General features: G+C 41.1%; 2 protein-coding genes across 5 annotated transcripts in view; one reads left to right on the top strand and one right to left on the bottom strand.

The window, feature by feature from the left end:
• Positions 1 to 19,593, top strand: part of LOC138042723 (inositol 1,4,5-triphosphate receptor associated 2-like) — a 48,072-nt gene that overhangs the window by 9,158 nt on the left and 19,321 nt on the right. For all 4 annotated transcript variants that reach the window (XM_068888708.1, XM_068888707.1, XM_068888709.1 and 1 more), the window contains 19 exons: positions 104 to 174; positions 1,684 to 1,748; positions 9,192 to 9,244; positions 9,603 to 9,653; positions 10,063 to 10,140; positions 10,629 to 10,685; positions 11,115 to 11,165; positions 11,279 to 11,343; positions 11,479 to 11,590; positions 11,758 to 11,946; positions 13,304 to 13,399; positions 14,137 to 14,225; positions 15,212 to 15,249; positions 15,397 to 15,484; positions 16,231 to 16,315; positions 16,802 to 16,836; positions 17,530 to 17,569; positions 19,159 to 19,205; positions 19,356 to 19,396. In XM_068888708.1, coding sequence (XP_068744809.1) covers positions 104 to 174; positions 1,684 to 1,748; positions 9,192 to 9,244; positions 9,603 to 9,653; positions 10,063 to 10,140; positions 10,629 to 10,685; positions 11,115 to 11,165; positions 11,279 to 11,343; positions 11,479 to 11,590; positions 11,758 to 11,946; positions 13,304 to 13,399; positions 14,137 to 14,225; positions 15,212 to 15,249; positions 15,397 to 15,484; positions 16,231 to 16,315; positions 16,802 to 16,836; positions 17,530 to 17,569; positions 19,159 to 19,205; positions 19,356 to 19,396 — 1,351 coding nt within the window. The remainder of the gene's footprint in view (positions 1 to 103; positions 175 to 1,683; positions 1,749 to 9,191; positions 9,245 to 9,602; positions 9,654 to 10,062; positions 10,141 to 10,628; positions 10,686 to 11,114; positions 11,166 to 11,278; positions 11,344 to 11,478; positions 11,591 to 11,757; positions 11,947 to 13,303; positions 13,400 to 14,136; positions 14,226 to 15,211; positions 15,250 to 15,396; positions 15,485 to 16,230; positions 16,316 to 16,801; positions 16,837 to 17,529; positions 17,570 to 19,158; positions 19,206 to 19,355; positions 19,397 to 19,593) is intronic.
• On the bottom strand, positions 2,772 to 7,877 carry LOC138041253 (uncharacterized). Its single transcript, XM_068887026.1, has 2 exons — positions 7,467 to 7,877; positions 2,772 to 4,710 (listed from the first exon to the last, which is right to left on the bottom strand). The coding sequence occupies exons 1-2, from the start codon at positions 7,870 to 7,872 to the stop codon at positions 3,662 to 3,664; spliced, it is 1,455 nt and encodes a 484-aa protein (XP_068743127.1). The 5' UTR covers positions 7,873 to 7,877; the 3' UTR covers positions 2,772 to 3,661.

Below are 19,593 nucleotides of genomic sequence, written 5' to 3'. Positions count from 1 at the left end.
AGAATGAGGGTCCTCCTCCTTTAGAGCATTCACATTTGAGCTTCCAAAAGAACAAATAAATTTCCTTGGCCATCAAAATGTATTACTGTCTTCCCTTTATCAGATGGAAAGCTCTGAAGAGGTGAACAGTCAGTTAACTGCAGAGGTGGAAAGTTTAAGAAAACAACTGAGAAGGTGATCTATGATCAGAATCAGAATTTATGACACAATGTCAGTGTTCGACACTAACGCTTGCCCGATTGCCTGGGGCAAGCAAAATATATCCGTGGGCAAGTAAAACAACCATAAGACTTGCCCGATCGTGCAATCAGAATTTTTGGTCGACTAATATTTTGCGGAACGATTTGATTTGCAATGAAGATTGTGACTAGTAATATGACGTAGTTGCTGCAAACATGATAAAAAAATAACAATGTTACATCGTTTTGCTGTCATTTATTTTCTGTTAAAAATATATTGGTACAAACCTCAAAACAGATTGGAAGAAGGAACATGTTCGTAGCCGCCATCTTCAAATCCACGCAAAAAAAAAAAGTTTGTTACAATGGAACCCAAAATTCTACCTTTTGTCAGGCAATTTCAACCAGCTTTGAAAAGCTTATAGACCATAATATTGGATAAATGGCATTTAATTCAAAACCAGCCTAATCTCAGAGAGATATAGTAAAGGAATCTCCTTTGATGTCTTTTAGAAAAGAAAAAATGCTAAAATTATGTATGCTTATCAAAGCAAAACTGTGAAGGCTACCAGAACACCATGGACACAGCAGGAGTCGCATTGGTCTGTCAAGTCCATTTTGCACACATTTTTACTCAAAATTGACATTTTTAAAAGCCCCCTTTGAGTTTTAATTAATGGGCCACAGGTATTTAGGAGGCGGGCAACCGAAAAAACTCATGGGCAACCAAAAAAACAAAACTGGTTGCCCAAAGGGCAAATTACTAAGAAAGTAAGTGTCGAACACTGAATCTGTGGTTGAATTGTACAACAGCTTGTGGAGGTTCTTTTTACCTGCTATTGGCCGATAGTTAATCAATCATAGGATAACTACTGGATGATGTTTGCCTGTCAAATGCAATAATGAATTATTTTATTTGTGTTCTATGTGGGTAATGTAATTTAGGCAAAGTTAACCTCGAAGCAATGCTGGTCAGCAGTTTCCCCAGCTATACTAGGGGTGGCCCGATACCTCTAGCAGGGGTACCTCCTGACTTATATGTGCAGTTGCTTGCTTGCAATTCTTTGCAAGTGTTTTATTCCAATAGCTTGCTGTTTGCGTGCCAGTTTGTGCTTTGATTTTCCCATCCCTCCCTCCCTCCCTCTTGAGGTATGGGCTAGGTACATGTAAGTACATGTAGTGGGTCGGTAAGTATTCCACTGAATGGTTCAGTGTGACGGTGCCTGGTGGGGGCTGCTCGCAGGGTTGCCATGGAGACCTCCTCTTCATGCTAGAGCATTGCCTGGCTCCACCAACTTTGTGGGCACCAACGCCCAAGCTCATCGATTGGTTATGAGTTTAAATGTGTAACAATTAAATTTTATAAAATCTGATGAATTAGTCCATCATTTTAGTCTTGTGATACTCGTTCATCAGTAGTACCGTGATTGCCTGTACTTAAGTTCGCAGGATGAGATCTAGTGGGAATTCATATAAGTCAACCACTTTTTTTTTGTAATTTTAGTTGTCAGCAAATAATTGACAAAAACAAAGAAAAGGAGAAAGAAAATTCAGAGTTAAGGCAAGCTGGTAAGTCCCCACTAGTTAGAAGTAACATGATTGCATTGTTTTTTCTCTTGCATATAAAATTGAGCCTCTTCCCTCGTGATGTGTGTTGCAGTATACTCATGCATGTACATTTGAAGATCCAATAATGTATTGGTTAGGGGCTCCTAGTAGGCATGGTCTACTTTATTAAAAAATGAGTTTTTATCAAGATTTAAAATCAAAGATTGATATTAAATGGCCAGGTGTAACTTAATTACATTCCCTGATGTACAGTACCGGAGAGAAATAACCTTAGCAGGGAACACGTTTGGGGAACGCCAATTAAACGTGAAATGGAACGCTATGGGAATGCCAAAGGAACGCGAAAATTACTTTGGAGGAGAAACGCGTCCCTATAGTACAGAATGCGTTCCTGTTATTTTTACCGTATGGGAGTTTAAAAACTGTTGTAAAACAAATATAAATCAGTTATATTTTCGTTTTAAAATGATTCAAGTCTTATGTTTTAGTTCTAAAAGCCCCTTGACGTTTTGCCGTTCACTCTTGAAAACAGCAAAAAAAGCCGCATAATTACCTTCTGCTGACAACTTGATAATAAACAAGATTACAATGTGGCCTTTATTAAATTTTAAGAGCATTTCTCTTTCAATAAATTACCTTTTGATATCAAGTAATCATTGCAACCAGATTGTCACCACAAGGAATTCGTGTGTCGATGCTTTAAATCTCCACGCCCACAATTTTTTGTAAGTTCTTATACCGCCTGCATCGATTGCAAGTCGTTACAAGAAAATGTGAGGGCTACAAGGTGGGGAAGAAACCACATTTTCATCGTGGACAAAATTGTTCATTGATGGCACACTGTTTGAAAGGTAAAAATTCTGTGTTGTTGTTTATTTTGTCTTAAATTATATCTAGGCTTTACTTTACACTTAGTTCCATATAAAATATATTAAACTCATCGCCAATGGACGAGCTTGGAGATGGTGCCTGCCAAAGTGGGCGGCGATTCCGGGGCGTGCAACGAGGCTTGAGCCACAGGCCTCCACGGCAACTCTGCGAGCGGCCACCACCCACCAGGCACCGTCACACTGACCAAGTCAGTGGAGATACTTACCAACCCTATACTTACCGAATCCACCAATGAGGGAGGGAAGGGAAGGGGAAAAAAGCGGAACAACTGAACGCTTGCTGCTTGAAACAAACAGCACCTCACACAGCAGAAACGACCAGCACGTGCGAATCGAGAAACCCCGTATGTCACCTCAATGCGCCTGATTCCCAGACCACCGCTGACCAGCATTGGCTTGATTTTAACTTAGCCTAAATTACATTTAGCCACATTTAAACTCATCGCCAATGGACGAGCTTGGAGATGGTGCCCTGCCAAAGTGGGCGGCGATTCCGGGGCGTGCAACGAGGCTTGAGCCACAGGCCATGAGCAGAGCACACAGGCCTCCACGGCAACTCTGCGAGCGGCCACCACCCAAAGACCACCCCAAGGGTGCTTGGAAGGCGAAGGGGCCGCGAACAGGGATGACGTGGAACCTGCGCCACCACCCAAACTCACACAAGCACCCACCCCCAGCTCAAGACACGACACTGGACGACACTTACCCGAGTACCATGAAGCTGATCATGAAATAAGACTGAGAGGTCTGCTAACCGAGGCAAGGTGAAAAGGAGGCACTAAAGCAAGGTCCGCCACAGCTCCTCCGGCCGCGAGGCATGAAGAAGGTTCTGCCTGAGGTAGGAACTGAACCAGGAAATTGCCAAGGACTTCCCGATTGATTAAAGGAGTCCTGGCCAGACACCGCAGGCAGGCGCAAGCGAGCCACAAGCGACCCTAAAAAACGGAAGAGGACTGGTCCGCTTGATTTCCTGCAATCCGCATGATTTCCTGTGATCCGCATGAATTCCCACGTATACCTGGGTCACGAGCCAACTGAGCCAGACGCGAGATGAGAAGAGAGGGAAGCCAATGACTCGGATGGAGTGCGAATGTACGACTGGTAAGCTGAACTACACCAACGACCCAAGGCCTGAATAAGGTGATCGGGGATGCCGTTGCGAGCTGCCACCGTGGCCGCACCAATGCGAAAACTGTGACTGGAGAAATTGCCCAACACACCCGCTCCAGCAAGGATTTCTCTGAGACGAGCAGTGAGGACAGCGCGAGTTAGGGGCCGACCATCCTGGAAAAGAAAGAGAGGGCCACCCGAGTTCCCTCTCACAGCCAAATAGGCCAAAACAGCTTGAAGGGCACACAGAGGAAAGCGTCCCCGGCCAATGTGGACAAAGCAGCCTTTCCGAAAAGGGTCAGTCTTGGAGGCTTTAATCCGCACGCGCAGGCAGGAAGGATTGGCGTCAGAGTCTACCGAAATGTCACCGACACTTAAGTGGAGTGCCGGGGTGAAACTAGCCAAATTAGGAACAGTAAATTCAGCAGATCGGAGGAAGCCGAAATATGCTAGGTTGCAGGCGGCCCAAAACATGCAGTGGTCGAAAATTGATAAATCCAAAGACCTAAAGATGATCATCAAAATGTGATCCGTAATAGGAAGGCGCTGAGCCTCAGGGGAACCTTGGGTCCGTTTGATCCCACGAAGAACCCGCTGCAAACGTAGACAGTTCACCAGAGGGTCTGGGAAGCCTTCTTCGATATGCAGGGCACGAACTGCTGAAAGGTAAACTTTGATCGAAGAGTGCTGAACCGATCCCGCCAGAAAAGTGGCAAAGAGGCACAATGTCCATTCATCGGTGGGGCACGGGGAGCCACTGGGATGCAACTTGCCCAAATGCGCACAGAAGTTGACAAATTTCCTCTGGCCAGATGCGTAAGATCTCCGGGTGGAGTCAGCCAAACCATGGGCTAACAGGAACTGGCACTGCCGCTCTAATGAGAGCCAATCAATTCTTCCAGGAGATGAGGTGGAATGGACACTGGAAGCGACTGAGCCTGGGGTGCTAACCTCCGGAACTCCTGCCAATGAAAGCGGGACAAAGCGTCAGCAATGCAATTATGAACCCCCGGAACATGCTGAGAGGCAAAGGAGAAATTGAAACGAGCCGCTGAGGCGAGAAGATGGCGAAGCAAGCGCATTAACACGGGAATCCTGGATGTTCTAGAGTTGAGGATATAAACCACAGCCTCATTGTCGGTGCGAAACAGAACATGGCGCCTGGCGAAGTGGGGCCCCCAAACATGAGCGGCAATGATAATCGGGAACAACTCTTTATAGGCGATAGAGTGAGAGGCTTGAGAAGAAACCCATGCGCCGCTGAACCACTCCCCATTGAAGTAAGCACCAAAGCCAAGGGAACCGGATGCGTCCGATGTAACTTCGAGGTCAGGGGTGGCCGACATGCCGGGAAACAACCAAAAATAGACGCCATGCCAAGAGGACAAAAACTGAAGCCACCACTGAAGATCCAGGTGAAATTCAGAATTCAGGCGGATTGGATGGTCCCGTTTACGAAAACACTGGAGCAGATTGATCATACGACGCAGGAAGGTACGACCGGGCCACACGACCTTGGCGGCATGATGTAAGTGGCCAATGAGGGACTCCAGTTCGCGCCGAGTACACCAGCGACGATTCCGCCACGACTGCAGCAGCACCTGTAAAGCAAGGAGCTTGTCCGAGGGGAGGCAGGCCACCTGAGCCACTGAGTCTAACTCAATGCCCAAAACAACTAAACGCGTGGACGGGCCAATGCACTTATCCGGGTGGAGTGGAAGTCCTAAGGAACGGCAAACAGCTATGGAAGTGGCTAAGTTCTCAGCACATTGGTTAGTATCCGGCGGTCCTGCAGTAATAAAATCGTCTAAATAATGTAACAGCGCAGAAACATTGTGTGTATGTAGGAGAATCCACTCCACCATGTCCGCCACAGAATTGAAAATATAAGGAGCAGAGCGGAGGCCAAATGGTAACGCTAAATCAACATAATAGTGCTTCCGCCATCTCATACCCAAGAGATATCGATCAGATGGATGGACAGCTATGTTGCGGTAGGCTGCCTCAACATCGAATTTAGCAATCAGGGCACCTAAGCCATAGCTTGAGATCATACGAATGATCTGATCAACCGTGATGTATTGCATGGTAAACTCGTCAGGGTCAATGCCATCATTAACACTTAGCCCACCAGGGGATGACAGGTCCACTATGAGCCTCCACTTGCCTGGTTGACCCTTTTTAGGGATAACTCCAAAGCTGCTAACGTGCAAATGAGGGAAAGGTGGGGAGGAAAAAGGTCCTGCAACCCTCCCAAGGGAGACCTCGTTAGCCAAGTAGCGGTCAATGACCTCGGAGTGTTGATTAGCAGAGGCCTTGTTTGACTTAGCTGATTTTAATTTCTTGGAATGCTGAAATCCCAGGCGAAAGCCATTCCTGAGGCCGTCCAAGACAAAGGCGACAAGATGTTGGTCCGGATGTTGGGACAACTTGGCAGCGAACACTTCAGGCTTTAGAGGGCTAACCACGGACACCGGGGGCAAGGGGTTGGAGACTGGAAGGAAACAGAATGAGAGATGGTAATTCCCCGCTAACGACCCTACCCCCCCCCCCCCCTCCTGAAGTAAGGGCAGCAATACAGCAACAGTGAGAAAAGTTTAATTCAACAAGCCCAGAGCACAACAGGGGCAAGCAAAGAAAACCGTGAAAAATTCTAATAAAACTGAACAATCGACTAACTGAGCAAACTGAGCAATCGACTAACTACATAACTACTAACTGAGCAATCGACTAACTACATAACTACTAACTGAGCAATCGACTAACTACATAATGACTAACTACATAATGAACGAAGTACGCGCAACATGTTCCAAAGTTCTGAGAAGGGGAAAACTTCTTGGAGCCAGTCGTTACTGACGCCGTGCTTTTTGGCCAGCTGAGGCACTAAATGCCGGAGACCGAGATCTGCGCCTGACAGAACTCTCCTGCTTACGTTCTGGTCTAGAACTGCATGATACAGAACGATGGGCGCCGCCACACGTGCTGCAACGATGATAATAGCGGCAAATCGTATAAGGGGCGGTGCACCTTCCCTTGTTCCAGGACATACAAGGGATCCTCGAAGAGCTGGAACCCACTGGTTCAGAGGAATCCGGCGACGTGCCGAGGTTGGGGCTGCGAGGAGAAGCACCACCGGCGTGAAAAGTGAAGAGCTGTGCGTTCATGGTCGACCAATCGGCCAACCGAGTCGCCGCAGCGTGTTCGCGAAAAGCTTTATCGTAAGCAAGCCAAACCCGTCCGCTAAACTGGCGAGAAATCCGCAAGATTAATAACTTGTACAACGTTAAATCTTTCCAACGATGAGGGAAAAACGACGTTAGGACAAGCGAGTACACCGTGAAGGCTTCCGTCCAAGTGGTGATATCCTCGATACGCCGACGAGGTTTCTTCGGGGGAGCTGATAAAACCAAACGCCCATCGAGCATTAACTGAGGCTCGGTCTCTGAGCTGACCAAATTCGCCGCTAAAAGTTCCGACAAGTCAACGAATTTTCCGCCACGGATTTGCATAACGAGCTTGGCAGGAACGGGAGAGTAGCCCGGGCCCACGACGAACGGCTGATCCGCCAACGAGTTCACAATAGACAGCGGTGCAATGGATGGTGGCAAATGAGCAGAAACGCCACTTAAAGCCTGCCCCGAAGACGAGACGATTGCCGGGACCGGAGCGTTAAAAGTAGATACAAAAGTAGGTACGACAAGAGGAGAAAGCCTACCTGAGGTCGACGAGCTTGAAAGGGAAGGCGGAAAGCCCGTTCCAGCGGCGAAAAACGTCGAAGCTAAACCGCCCAACGATGCAGATGACGAACTGGCGCCAGGACAGGAGACGGGATCCGCAATCGCTGGTCCTGGTTGCCTTTGCGAAGCCTGAACAGCCGACTGAACAGCCTGATTAATGAGAGACACCAGATCAGGTGAAAGAACAGCAGTTGAGGCCGTCGGAAGTGGATTTGCCGAAGCCGGAACGCTCACCAGTGGCGAGGAAACAACAACAGACTCGCTGGACTGCGAAGACACAATTGAAGACGTACCGCTTGTGTTCGTACTGGAGACCGGCGCTGATGGAGCACTGAGAGAAGAGAGAGCCGCTGCTAAGCTGTTGTTGGTTTGCCGGGCGGTCATAACGGCGAGGACGACGGAAAGACGAAAAAAAAAGCGGAACAACTGAACGCTTGCTGCTTGAAACAAACAGCACCTCACACAGCAGAAACGACCAGCACGTGCGAATTGAGAAACCCCGTATGTCACCTCAATGCGCCTGATTCCCAGACCACCGCTGACCAGCATTGGCTTGATTTTAACTTAGCCTAAATTACATTTAGCCACATTAAATATATATTTATTGTATCGTATAATATATAAAATAATATATTTATCATAAAATGGACCCACTCTTTAAATGATCCTGACCTGATCCTGATCTTGATGTAGGGGTACATTTTGCTTGCTCTCAGTTGTGGGAGTATTACACAATAAATAATTAAGGTTTACTTGGTACATGTACCAAGCCATTCATTTTACTGGGTGAGGAGAACCTTGAGGTGAACTATTCTGTTATTTTCCACACTGTTTGATCCATGTTTAACAACCTTTACATCTACTCAAAAACTGTCTCCAATTTGCATTCTGGCATTCCATGTTTATTAGTAGTCCGGCGGTGATCCTTTTTCCTTTCTTCAATTCTTTGTCAATGACATCAAAGTGCCGGATGAGTATCAGATTACATCCCTTGTGTGGGCGGTCGTATTAACTTTAAAACCTTGATAAAGAGAGATCGACTTACATGTACTGCGGTTCTTGACGTGATGATCCCGTCCTCAGCATTCAGTTTCTGGACAATTTGGCTGATGTTTATGCCCAACGATTCCTTTTCTCGTTTAAAATGGTAGCTTGTCCATTTTTGACAAGTTCCTTTTCAACAAGAATGCAGTATACAGATTATTGTAAATGTATAGGTATTCTACATTTACACAAAAATCAGAAGGCGTTCTTCGCATTCTGGAATTTTCAGTAGAATGTGTTCCAAATCTAGGAGAAGGCCAAGCTGGGAACTCGGAAAGAAAGCGAAATGGAACACTCAAAGAACGTGTTCAATGTTGATTTTTCTCTTTGGTTACTTCTGTCCGGTACTGTAGATTTATCCCATTTGAATAATAATATTATTATGTTATGTATGTTATTAATAATTAAAAACATTTTCACCAATATTGAAAAGACTTGAGAATAATAATAATTATTATTATTAATAAAATAAATTTTATAGAACTTTTGGAGTTATGTATAGTGAATGTCTTTTGGGGTTTCATTAATTCAGCAGTGCAGTACACAGTAATTATAATTTGAAGTGTTTTTTTTTTTATTTTGTTATGGATGTTTTTGGTCAAACTTCATTTTCATAAGTTCATTTTGACATTTTTTTAAATGACTCATTCTGTCAACAGTTGCAGATGCGCTTGAAGCAAACCAGTCTTTTCAAACAAAAATTTCTCAACTGGTTGGTGTAGCTTTTTATGTTTTGACCCTTCTGCATTTGTTGATACTATATTGTTTTGTTGTTATGATACCTTTGATATTCTGCTTGTGCCATATATAACATAAAATGACCAAAATTTGGAATAGTTGTCCTTTGCACAAACAATGTAACAATATCAGGTTTATGCAAATATCTCAATTTTATAAAGACATGCATGCATTTATGTGATGAGTCCTCAACAGAAAATTACAAGCTGTCCAACAGGTATTAAAGTTAATATTACTATTTTTAGAGTTTTTGCATTCAAGTAAACTGCTGCAACCCAAAAACATAAGTATTTATTGTTAACTAGACCACTTTTTGGAATTTTTTTTTCCAGGAGAAAGAACGTGTCTTGTATGAAAGTAACCTAAACAGAATTGGTGATAAGGTTGGTCTTGACAATCTTGATTTTGCAAAGGTGACATATATACTGTACAATTCAAGAATGATTCCCCCTGTTTACATGCTAATTGATTTTGAGAATGAGCTTTGAAGGTATTTAGCTCAAGCATAAACATCGTTGCATATATATAACAGCAGTTTCCAAAACACCATGTTTTATAATCTGTTACAGCTTTGTGGATTACTATTGTCATGCACTGTTTTAAAAGATTGAAACAACACTTGTTGTTGTGAGATCTCTTCAGAGAACATTTTGTTAAAACAGTGATGATACAGTTTGCTCTATATAATATATTGTAAACAAAGGATACCCCATTTCTGTATCCTTTGGCAGGTTATGCAGTGTGAAATATTTTTTTTGTCGGTATCAAGTCATTCTTTCCTGTTTCAATAAGCTTCTTGAGGCCCAGGGAGAAGTAGAACTTCTTGAAGATGAAAGAAGACGACTTGTGAATGATTTAGCAGAACAAAAGGTAACTGCATGATTAAAATTATTCTCATACATATAATATATATTGTCACCTTTTGAACATCTCAGGTGATTATAATTCTCACTTGACCTCATATCCTCCATCATTACTTATTGCTGCCCTGTATTTTCTCGCATCCTATTAGGATGAAAAAGAATGAAAACAAATATCGATTTCAACAATCGTGTATGTGGTAGTCACAATCGTTGGCCTCCAAGGATCCTGAAACACTTCATTCATTCCGTCTTTGATGAAGCATAATTATACAGCCACAAATTGGTTTTCAAATAAATTTGAATTTGATAAGGACAAACCTAATTTCCAATTGTGCATGAATGTAAAATGAGCCAGCTTGACATGTTGTACACTATTATTGGCACCAGCAGCAATGGTGTCTTGACTTTTGCATTAACAATGATCAATTTTGTAAACAAATTTTTATCATTGTCACTTAAATTTATGACTTTTTTCCCTTCATTTCATTTATTTAGCAATACTGTAGTGATCTTCAGGAGATTCAGGGAGTGAAGAATGACATGATTGCTAAGGTAAAGTAGTACTTTAATTATTTTGAAAATTTCTCATGTTTAAGTTTTGTTTTTATTATTTTTTTACTGTTCTCACAGCAAAGGAAATAAACACTCAAGGATATTAGTACCCTATACTGACCCTCTTCACCTTTTTTATAAGATGTTCAAGGGGCTTGGAAAAATACTATTTCCAATAATATAATTATTGTAACTGTTTTGTGAAGTGTACCTTTGCATCTACATGTACACAATTAATAGTAACTTGTTGGCACATTCAGGAATGTGATGATATACAATGTACCCTCTTGTTTACAGTGCTCAAAAGGGAAGTCATTTAACACAAATGTCACGTTTTTTGCCAAATTTACAATCATTTTGAAAACTCAAATAGATGATAAAAACGTTTTCTAATAGCCTGTGACAAGAATTCTGGCTATATTCTTGCAGGAAAACTCAACTAACTCTTCAATGATTGTTGGTCTTGCATCTGAAAATGAGGTAAGGCAGACCTTGCACTCCTATTAAGTATGTCTTAGTAGTGATAAACAACTTGCCATAATATCCAATATTGGCCTTACATTATTCAGAAACTTATGTTCTATTTCCTACAGACCTTGAAGATGGAAAAAAGCAGATTAGAAAATCGTATTTTAGACTTACAAGAAAATGTACTCAGGTGTGTTTTAATTTGTGGTGTGGCTTTTACTACCCAAGGTGTTTGCCTTTTATATATTGTGTATACTTCTTTTCCTCTCTTTTTATTCTCCGTTGATTACTCTATGGAAAACTCGTTATCTTATTCTTTGTGCAGACTACAACAAAGAAAGGAGCTGTCACCTGAAAAGAATCAAAATGGACCTGGTTTGAGCAGTACTCCTCTTTCTCGACAATCGTCCTTGCAGCAGGAACTAGAGGCACAAGAGGTACCTATGCATGGTTTATTTCAGTAAACACAAGTGTATGTTAGAATGTATGCTAGGTAACGTCCTCTGTAATACATTGCCTTGACTATTGATACGTCCTTAATGTTTTCAAAATAATAAGGAAAACTTGATTATTACATCCACTTGTGTAAACATTTTTTTTGCAGAGTTATGATACCAAAGGTCTTCCTTCTCCCATGGTGGGTAGTCAGTTTGGTTTGAGTGATAGCTTGGACATGGATGATCAGGATATTTCACTGACAGGGATGAATCACTCATGGATGTCAAATGTTTCACTTGATTCCTCCAGTACAAGTTCCATTTTTGAAAAATACAGTTCAACAGCATTACGAATGGTATCTGCTTCAACATCCTTGTCCTTGTGTAGTTAATCAGGCCCCAGTTGTTCAATGGGTGGGTAGCGCTATCCACTGGATAACTCAATTCACTTGGTTTTGCTAGTATTTATTAGCTGGATAGTGATCTATCCAGTGGGTAGCATTAAATTATCCACCTCTTGAACAACAGAGTCCAGGCCCCAGTTGTTCTAAAGGTAGATAGCACTATCCACTGGATAAATCACTACCCACTGGATTACTCAATTGGTTTTGCTAGTGTTTATCTGCTGGACAGTGATTTATCTGGTGGATATAGTGATTTATCCGTTGGATAGCTATAGCGTTATCCACCTTTTGAACAACCAAGGTCAGGATAATAAACAATAATGTGCCAATCAACTTGAAACTTCAACATCCCCACCCCCCCCGGGCAAACCACAGGCAAACCAGGCATTTGAACTTTTGAAGATTGGATCGTTCAAATTACCACCCCCCTGGGCCAAAATGGTGGTCAAATGCCCTACCCAATTGTCTGATTATTTTGTCTGTCAAACCCTACTAGAGAACATCATTGTCAGCTCCTGTTGTCTTTAATAAAGCTTGTGTATAAACATGCCACCACATGTTTCGTGACATTTTATATGATGATGGCGTTTTTACCAGACTTGCGCAACTACAAAAACACAACTTTAATGTTGAAACTATTAAAAGTGACTTGTAATTGAATTAATTTTGTCAGACAATATCAATAAGCAAGTGTAAGCTGCTCTAACTCTGAAACATGGAAAAGGTTGTTTAACAAGGATACTGTATACATTGTACTTATCAACAACAAGAGAGCCTAGAGTGTTACAACTGCATGTATTTTAAATTGCTCAGTGTCGGTTGATTACCTCTAACAGAAACGTACAGCTTTAACAATGAAACGGGAGTGTGAAGACGTACCATATTGTATTCACTCTATAGTATGACAAAGACGAATTGGCCTTTTTTAATACATGAAAATTCAGCTTAAAAGGGAGGTTCTGAGGACAAAGACATAGGAAAGTGGATGATATGCAAATATTTTTCACATTCATTGCAACATATTTGTATTGTTTTTGTTATCAAGCTTTGAAAATGGCCTATTATGCTGCCAAAACTCCTTTGAAGACAACTTTTGAAGACGTTTTTCTGTAAGCCAGTCGCTCACAAATGCTATTATCTCTACCTCTAAACTCTTCCAAATTTGAAACCTGATACTTCCGGTGCAATTTTCCGCTGCAAATTTTCAGGCACAGAAAATAGTCAAATGCCCGGGGGGTGGGGGGGGGGGGGACTGTGATCACTTGGGACAAATGGAGCTGAACACGATCATTTTGTTTTTCTATTCAAGGCAACTGAGTTCAAAGAGAAGAAGGAAAAGGCTTTGAGACAGATTGATGAATTGGCAGCTCTTGACAGAAGTGTTGGAGTTAAAGACAGAAAAGAGGCATGTGAAGCAAAGATCTCTTTCCGTAAAATCTGTGTATCGCTGTAAAATAAAACAATTATATTATGTGCAATGTTTGTTTTCTACCACCCATTCGTAACTGGCAACGGCAGGAATGGAAAAGGTGTATTTGCAGATCTGGGAAAGATGCCTTTGACTCTCATATGTTTAGAGCCATGGGAGGGGGGAGTGGTTAAAAAAAATTGCATGCCTTTTTTTAATAGTAGAATTGCTTTTCACTATCAAGACCATCAAGTTGACTAGCTACAAAGTGTGTTAGAGTTGAATTCTGTTCGGCTGAAGATAAATCAAGCCAGTTGATATTTGAACCTAAAGTGTAACGAAATGCAAATTCAGTACTCTAACCAATGGACAATGCCCTTTCCTTCTAAGCGGTGCAGAAAAGCTCATTTGCAGTATAGAGGAGGGAGGGAGGAGAGGGGTGGCGTGGTCCAGTGATTGGGGCATTGGGTTTGCACGGAGTGGCCCTAGGTTCAAATTCCTTTTGAACCTCTGGTTTGGATTTGTTTCCAGTTGTCCCAGATTCAACTATAACACCTTTGTAAATAGCCATCTGGTTGGCTCCTGCCAGTTGGGGTTCGTGATCATGTTTCTGTTAAGTTTGATTTGCTACTTCCACCATAAACAAAACATTTACGTTTACATTTACATAGATATGGCATCTTGGGATGAAATGCTCCAGTACACTTGATACAATGTTGTCCTATAATCCTTAGGTTTTAATAAGGCAACTTGCGCAAGACTTAGACAACTTTTCGGAGAAAGTGTCCTCCCTCAGTATAAAGAAGAAAGTTGCTGAAAAGAGGTACACTGACTTAAAGATTTTATGGTATGATGTGTAACTAGTTTGATGGAAGGTGTAAGAAATACACCACTATCTCGAACTCGAATATCTTTAATCATTGGATAAAGAAATTGTTTTGATTTTTACTAACGTCTTTATGGGCTCCTTCTTGGATGTAATCTCCCCCACCCACTTGGGATGTCGACTTTGCGGAATCTAACTGACTGATTAACCGTTTTCTTGTCAAGTCAATTTTTACGTTTATGAATGTTATGCAATTTGATCGTTGGTCTTAAGTTTCAACACCTAGTTTCTTAAGGGCCCACAGACGGATTTTTCGCGCGTTGCTAAGGAAGTGAAATGTTACTTCCGGTAACTGACGTCATCATATCATGACCTGACAAGAAAACCCACCCACAAGCAAAAGTCACCGCACAAACTGTTGTTTCCATCGAAGGTTTTTCCTCGCCCTTCCTCGCGCGCGTTCTCAGATCAACTGCGCATGCGTAAATGAACTGACTTCCGGTTTGAGAAAAAAGCTAAATTTCCGGCGGTTTTAAATTGAATTAATTTTTTTTACATGGCACGTTTCACCCCCAAATACAGAATATAGCTAAGCATTGATTTTTTTAAATCATCTTTTTTGAAAAAGTTATGGGTATTTCAGTATCGTTTATGTCTTTAAAAAGAACATTTTTCAAAATAAGAAGAAAACCATGCTTGGCTGGATGCAAAAACAAATACAAATTATCAAACCATCGATTAAATACCCAAATTGCGTAGCACGGAGATAAATTTAGATTTTTTCTTTACGTGACCATGGGCGTGGTATGATGACGTCATATTTAGGGTCATAGGCTTACAAAAGTTGGAAACTGACCAAAATAATGTCAAATTCTCTCAAATTACTTAACCATTGCATCCTTAACAACGCACCCCAAAAAATACGTCAGTGGGCCCTTAATCATTAATTTCATCATCAAGCTGGAGTGGTAACTCTCTTCTAGGGCTGTGAAACTTTTAACTGCATCACAAAGGCTCAAAGGTTAGTTCCGTCTCATGAATGCTAAAAATTTACGTGCTTAATTTGCGTAGTTTTTTTTAAAACATGTATTTGCAATCGCTTTTTCAAGATCTTGACCAGACAAGGCCAAGGCCTTTGATATGTTTGTTATTCTGCTTTGTTTGGCAGAGGAAAATAAACTGCTGTTTGAGGAGCGAAGTCGAGCTTATCAGAAACTTGGAACAATGTCTCTTTGCAACGATGAGATGAGTGCAAGGTAACAAAGCAACACACCTTGATGGTTCTGCAGATAGTAAGTTGCAACAAAAGTTGTCCATCATAGAGGAAACGGGAATGCGTTTAACATATTTTTTTACATTCTTGGGACAATTATTTCATCACTTATAAAAGGTTATTGGACGCGAGGCTAGCTATGCCATAAGAATGATTGGTACCAAAAAATGTTGAAATTATTGCGTTTTTTTTAAACTTACTTCGAGCGGTCAATACTTTTGAGTTGACAAATGCGTAACTATGACAGAACAGTGCAAATCCGAGCTACATGTACTACTGAATAACGAAAGAAACATGTGTCTTGATTTCTGACCAGAGATTCAATCCGTGCTGTTTACTGAGTGTTTTCTGCGGAATCTCATCTTCAACGCCAACTTCCATTACTGCCTTCTGGCTTCCGTCATTCAAGCCGGTAGAGTATTGTGTTTTCTTGGCTGATTTCTCGGCGGTTGTTGTTCCACATCTTTGGATACCTCCATTCTTGCATGTAGTTTGAGAATCTTCCAATAATGTCTCACTAATGATAGTTTGCGATGAACCAGGATAACGCAGCATATTTGGATTATCGTTTGCTTAACTCTTGTCATCTTTCGGTGTCTTTGAAGTTTTATTTGTTGAAGCCAAACCGCAGTTTGGAGGTTGCCGTTAGTTTAATGTGAGAATTATGAAACGTGCAGTAAAAGGCTTTCTCAATAACTAAATCGCAAATTTGTTTGTGAACTGTTTTAGATTGTTAGAACTTGAGAAAAGACTTGAACAGGAAAAGAAAACTGTTGCACAACAAAGGGAGGAGCTCTCTTTTCTTGAACAACAGGTAGATTCTGAATTCATTGCGAGAGCACTTTTAATTTACTTTTCAAGCTGTTTTGTTCTGAGTCTACGATAGAGGGTTATGAACTCGGTCCAGAATTTCGCAAAAAGTCCTTGACTCGTCGTTGCCGGCATAAGAGGTCTGTGAGTCCCTTCTGTATCTCGTGGGTGAGCACAACATTGCGAGCTACGAATCTGCAAGCAGTGGATTTAGATGCCAGCTTACACGATATGTATGGACGCAATTATATGCCCGAGGACTCAACACTTTGTTCCTCAAAACTATAGTCAGTTTCCCTCGCCCAACTTTGCTCTAACTTAAGCCCTCACCAAAAAAATAAAAGGATAATAAACCTCTACGAAAACAAAGCCTTTATTTTCCTCGGGTTCTCTCTGCTTTGGTATACCATTTTTCCAGTTGTCACGCGCAACTGTTCAATCAAACGATTTCTCGATCACCAGTTTCTGTTCATTATTTTTCTGCCTTTAGTTATCCAAAGTCACAGAGGATCTATTCAAAACAAGGTAGGTTTGATTTTCGTTTCCATTAAATTAGATTGTAACTGGCAACTGGACTTAAAGCGACAGCAGTGGATTCAGTTAGCCTTCGTAAAAAGCACTCAAATAAAGAGAGCGCGTGTTTCTAGTTGCGCGCGACTGTTGCAAAAGAGACATCAGTGTAGGAGTTTGGGCTTCACTCTCTCTCTCTCTCTCTCGTTACGGTAGTAAGCTATGGAATTCCCTTCCTAATACCATAAGAACAATTCCTGAGTTCAGTTGAGAAAATTAAAATCAGCCATTTTAATAATCTTAAATTTGATACTGACTGTTGCACCTTTTGTTCTTGATCTTACCGTATTTTAATCACATTATCTTGTTGACTGTATTGTTCATTAGAAATTTTTATTGGATACATGTTATTCAATATTTATCGAATTAGTTATTTATCCTCGGAGACATTAGCATAATTGTGTGCTGTCTTAAATTCGAGCATAAATAAAGATTATTGATCAGTTAATTGGTTGGATTTCTTGATATCCCTAGCCTTCGTTCAGGGAGTATCTTACGCCATTTTAAACTATCAGTTTTCAAGGAGTGTTTTTCTGTTAGTGTCAACTTATAGGGTGGGGTAACTTCCCGTAGGCTGTAAACTGTAAAGGAGATGAAAACCCAGTGAAAGCTATTTGAAGTAGTAATATTCCACTTTGGACTTCACAGGGATGAAAAAGAAAGCTTTTCAAGATCTCTCGAAAATGAGGTATGTTCAATTTTGTTGTTGTTTTCGTTTTCTTTGCGGAAACAGACCTTTTACCATCTCTGGATGGGTGTTTTGTAATTGCCAAGGGCGTCAAGTTCCTATTTTTTCCTATATTTTGGCCTGCTTCCTATTTTCTCCTATTTTTTAGGAACATTTTGAAAAATATGAGATAAAATTTTAAAAAATAGGGCTAAATTCTTCAAAAAAAGAAAGCTTTCTGTTAACAAACGTGGAGACTTTATGGCCTGTGTGAATGATAGCCTTCTGAAACTCGTGCCCACACTTTCTCAGTGTTTTTGGTAGCATGCAAAGGAGGCTTGTCCCAGGTCATTTGCATGTTTGTGCAGCTGCCATGTGGAATTAAGGAATCAAGTAATTCAGTCCAATTTCGTCGATCCTCTTTGTTTTCAAACAATAGTTGTTTTATTAACATACCATCTCTTTAAAGACAGTTGCATCTTTGTCTTTATTGTGATATTTTATTTTTAAAAAGTTCAAATATTTTTCTGCCTTATAAGTTTTGTGACTGCTGTTAGAGTGTTATTAAACCATTACAAACAAGCTCGTGTTTTTAGCAACAACTGTCAGCAAAGTGGTATTAATGTAGCCACGATGATGCAATGGAATACTTAAAAGGAAATAGGAGAAAAGAGGAAATTCTTTACTGAAAAACAGCATAAACTGTTGGACAAAGCCGTGTTGTCAACGACAAGCACTGCCCAAAATAAGTCAGAGCAAAGCTAAGGTTACCCAGTTTGCTAAAAGAGCCAAAAAATAATAAGCATTAGACTTTTTTTCGCTACGAATAGTCTTTGTTGGCTTTTATTGTATGTAAGACATTTGGTAACTGTGAACTTATATATGATATTTACTGTTCGCAAAAAAATGTTCTTGCTGCTTCTCTTTCTCAGTTTCAAACAACGTAAATTAAAGACATCTTATAAAGTAGTCTGTGATGTAATTTCGTAGGTGAAGTTTTCCTTGATAACGAGTTTTAACACTTGTTTCTATGAAGGATGCATGCCATATTGTCTGTTAGATATTAAATAACGCGGCAAGAAACAGAGCTGCTGTTGCCTTTGTTAAGAGGATAGAATTCAACGAAAGCTTCATATTTTGTTCTTATTTTGGGATGAGAATACCTAATTTTTTTCGTATTTTTTGGCCACTGTCTGTCATACTTTCATATATTCTGAGTGTCATTTGTCACTTGACGCCCTGAATTACGCGTTTGTGTACAACTGCCGAACAACCGTTAGTCTCTTTTTAAAAGTAGCGCCAAGCATCAGTGAAAGTTGCTTCTTTTTGGACGTTTGTTAAAGAAATGGACCGAAAAAGTGGATCCGGATCCGCGAATCACTACGGGGAATGCGACCCTTTGAGGCGATCCTCAACGAAGATTGACGGCACCGAAAAACGAAAGTTTTGATTAAAATTGCAACTATAGACTCCGCATGTTTACGAACTGAAAGACGCATAAAAATTGCGAATCGGGAGTATTCCACAATGTAAACTCAATAGCATATCACATTCAATTTTTTTCTCATTTGAGTCGTTTAATTTTTCATTTGTTTTGTCTTGTTGTGCAGAAACATTGGCGTTTATCATTAGAGGATGACGTTATGACCATGAGAAAGTAAGAAGATTTCTATTGGCCTTAGGAGTAACTGCAATAATTTTGTGTGACGTCACCACTTTGTCTGTTGAGTTTGTTTATGTAGGATTATTAATAAATTAACACCGTTTTTAAAGCATCTTCACGACATTGATTTCTCTGTTTTTGCAGAAGCCAGGACGAGCTGGAAAATCAACAGACCATTTTGTTAGGTAAAAGGCTTATGGGTACTATTCGGTTAACTGTACGCTCATGTCCCGTGTCCCCGGGGTTGTAGTCGAGTGTTTACAGTATTCAACAGTACAGCTGGTGTTGAATCCCTAACGAGCAATCGATGTTTACATGTATTTGGTAGAGAAACGTGGCACCTCTCCTTGTCGTGCGCCGACACAGAAAATCCACTGAAGCT

This window comes from Montipora capricornis, chromosome 3 (genome assembly GCF_036669925.1).
Source record: "Montipora capricornis isolate CH-2021 chromosome 3, ASM3666992v2, whole genome shotgun sequence".
Classification (NCBI taxonomy): domain Eukaryota; kingdom Metazoa; phylum Cnidaria; class Anthozoa; order Scleractinia; family Acroporidae; genus Montipora; species Montipora capricornis.
Note: the sequence above shows the minus strand (reverse complement) of the source record. Positions and strands in the feature narration are given on the sequence as shown.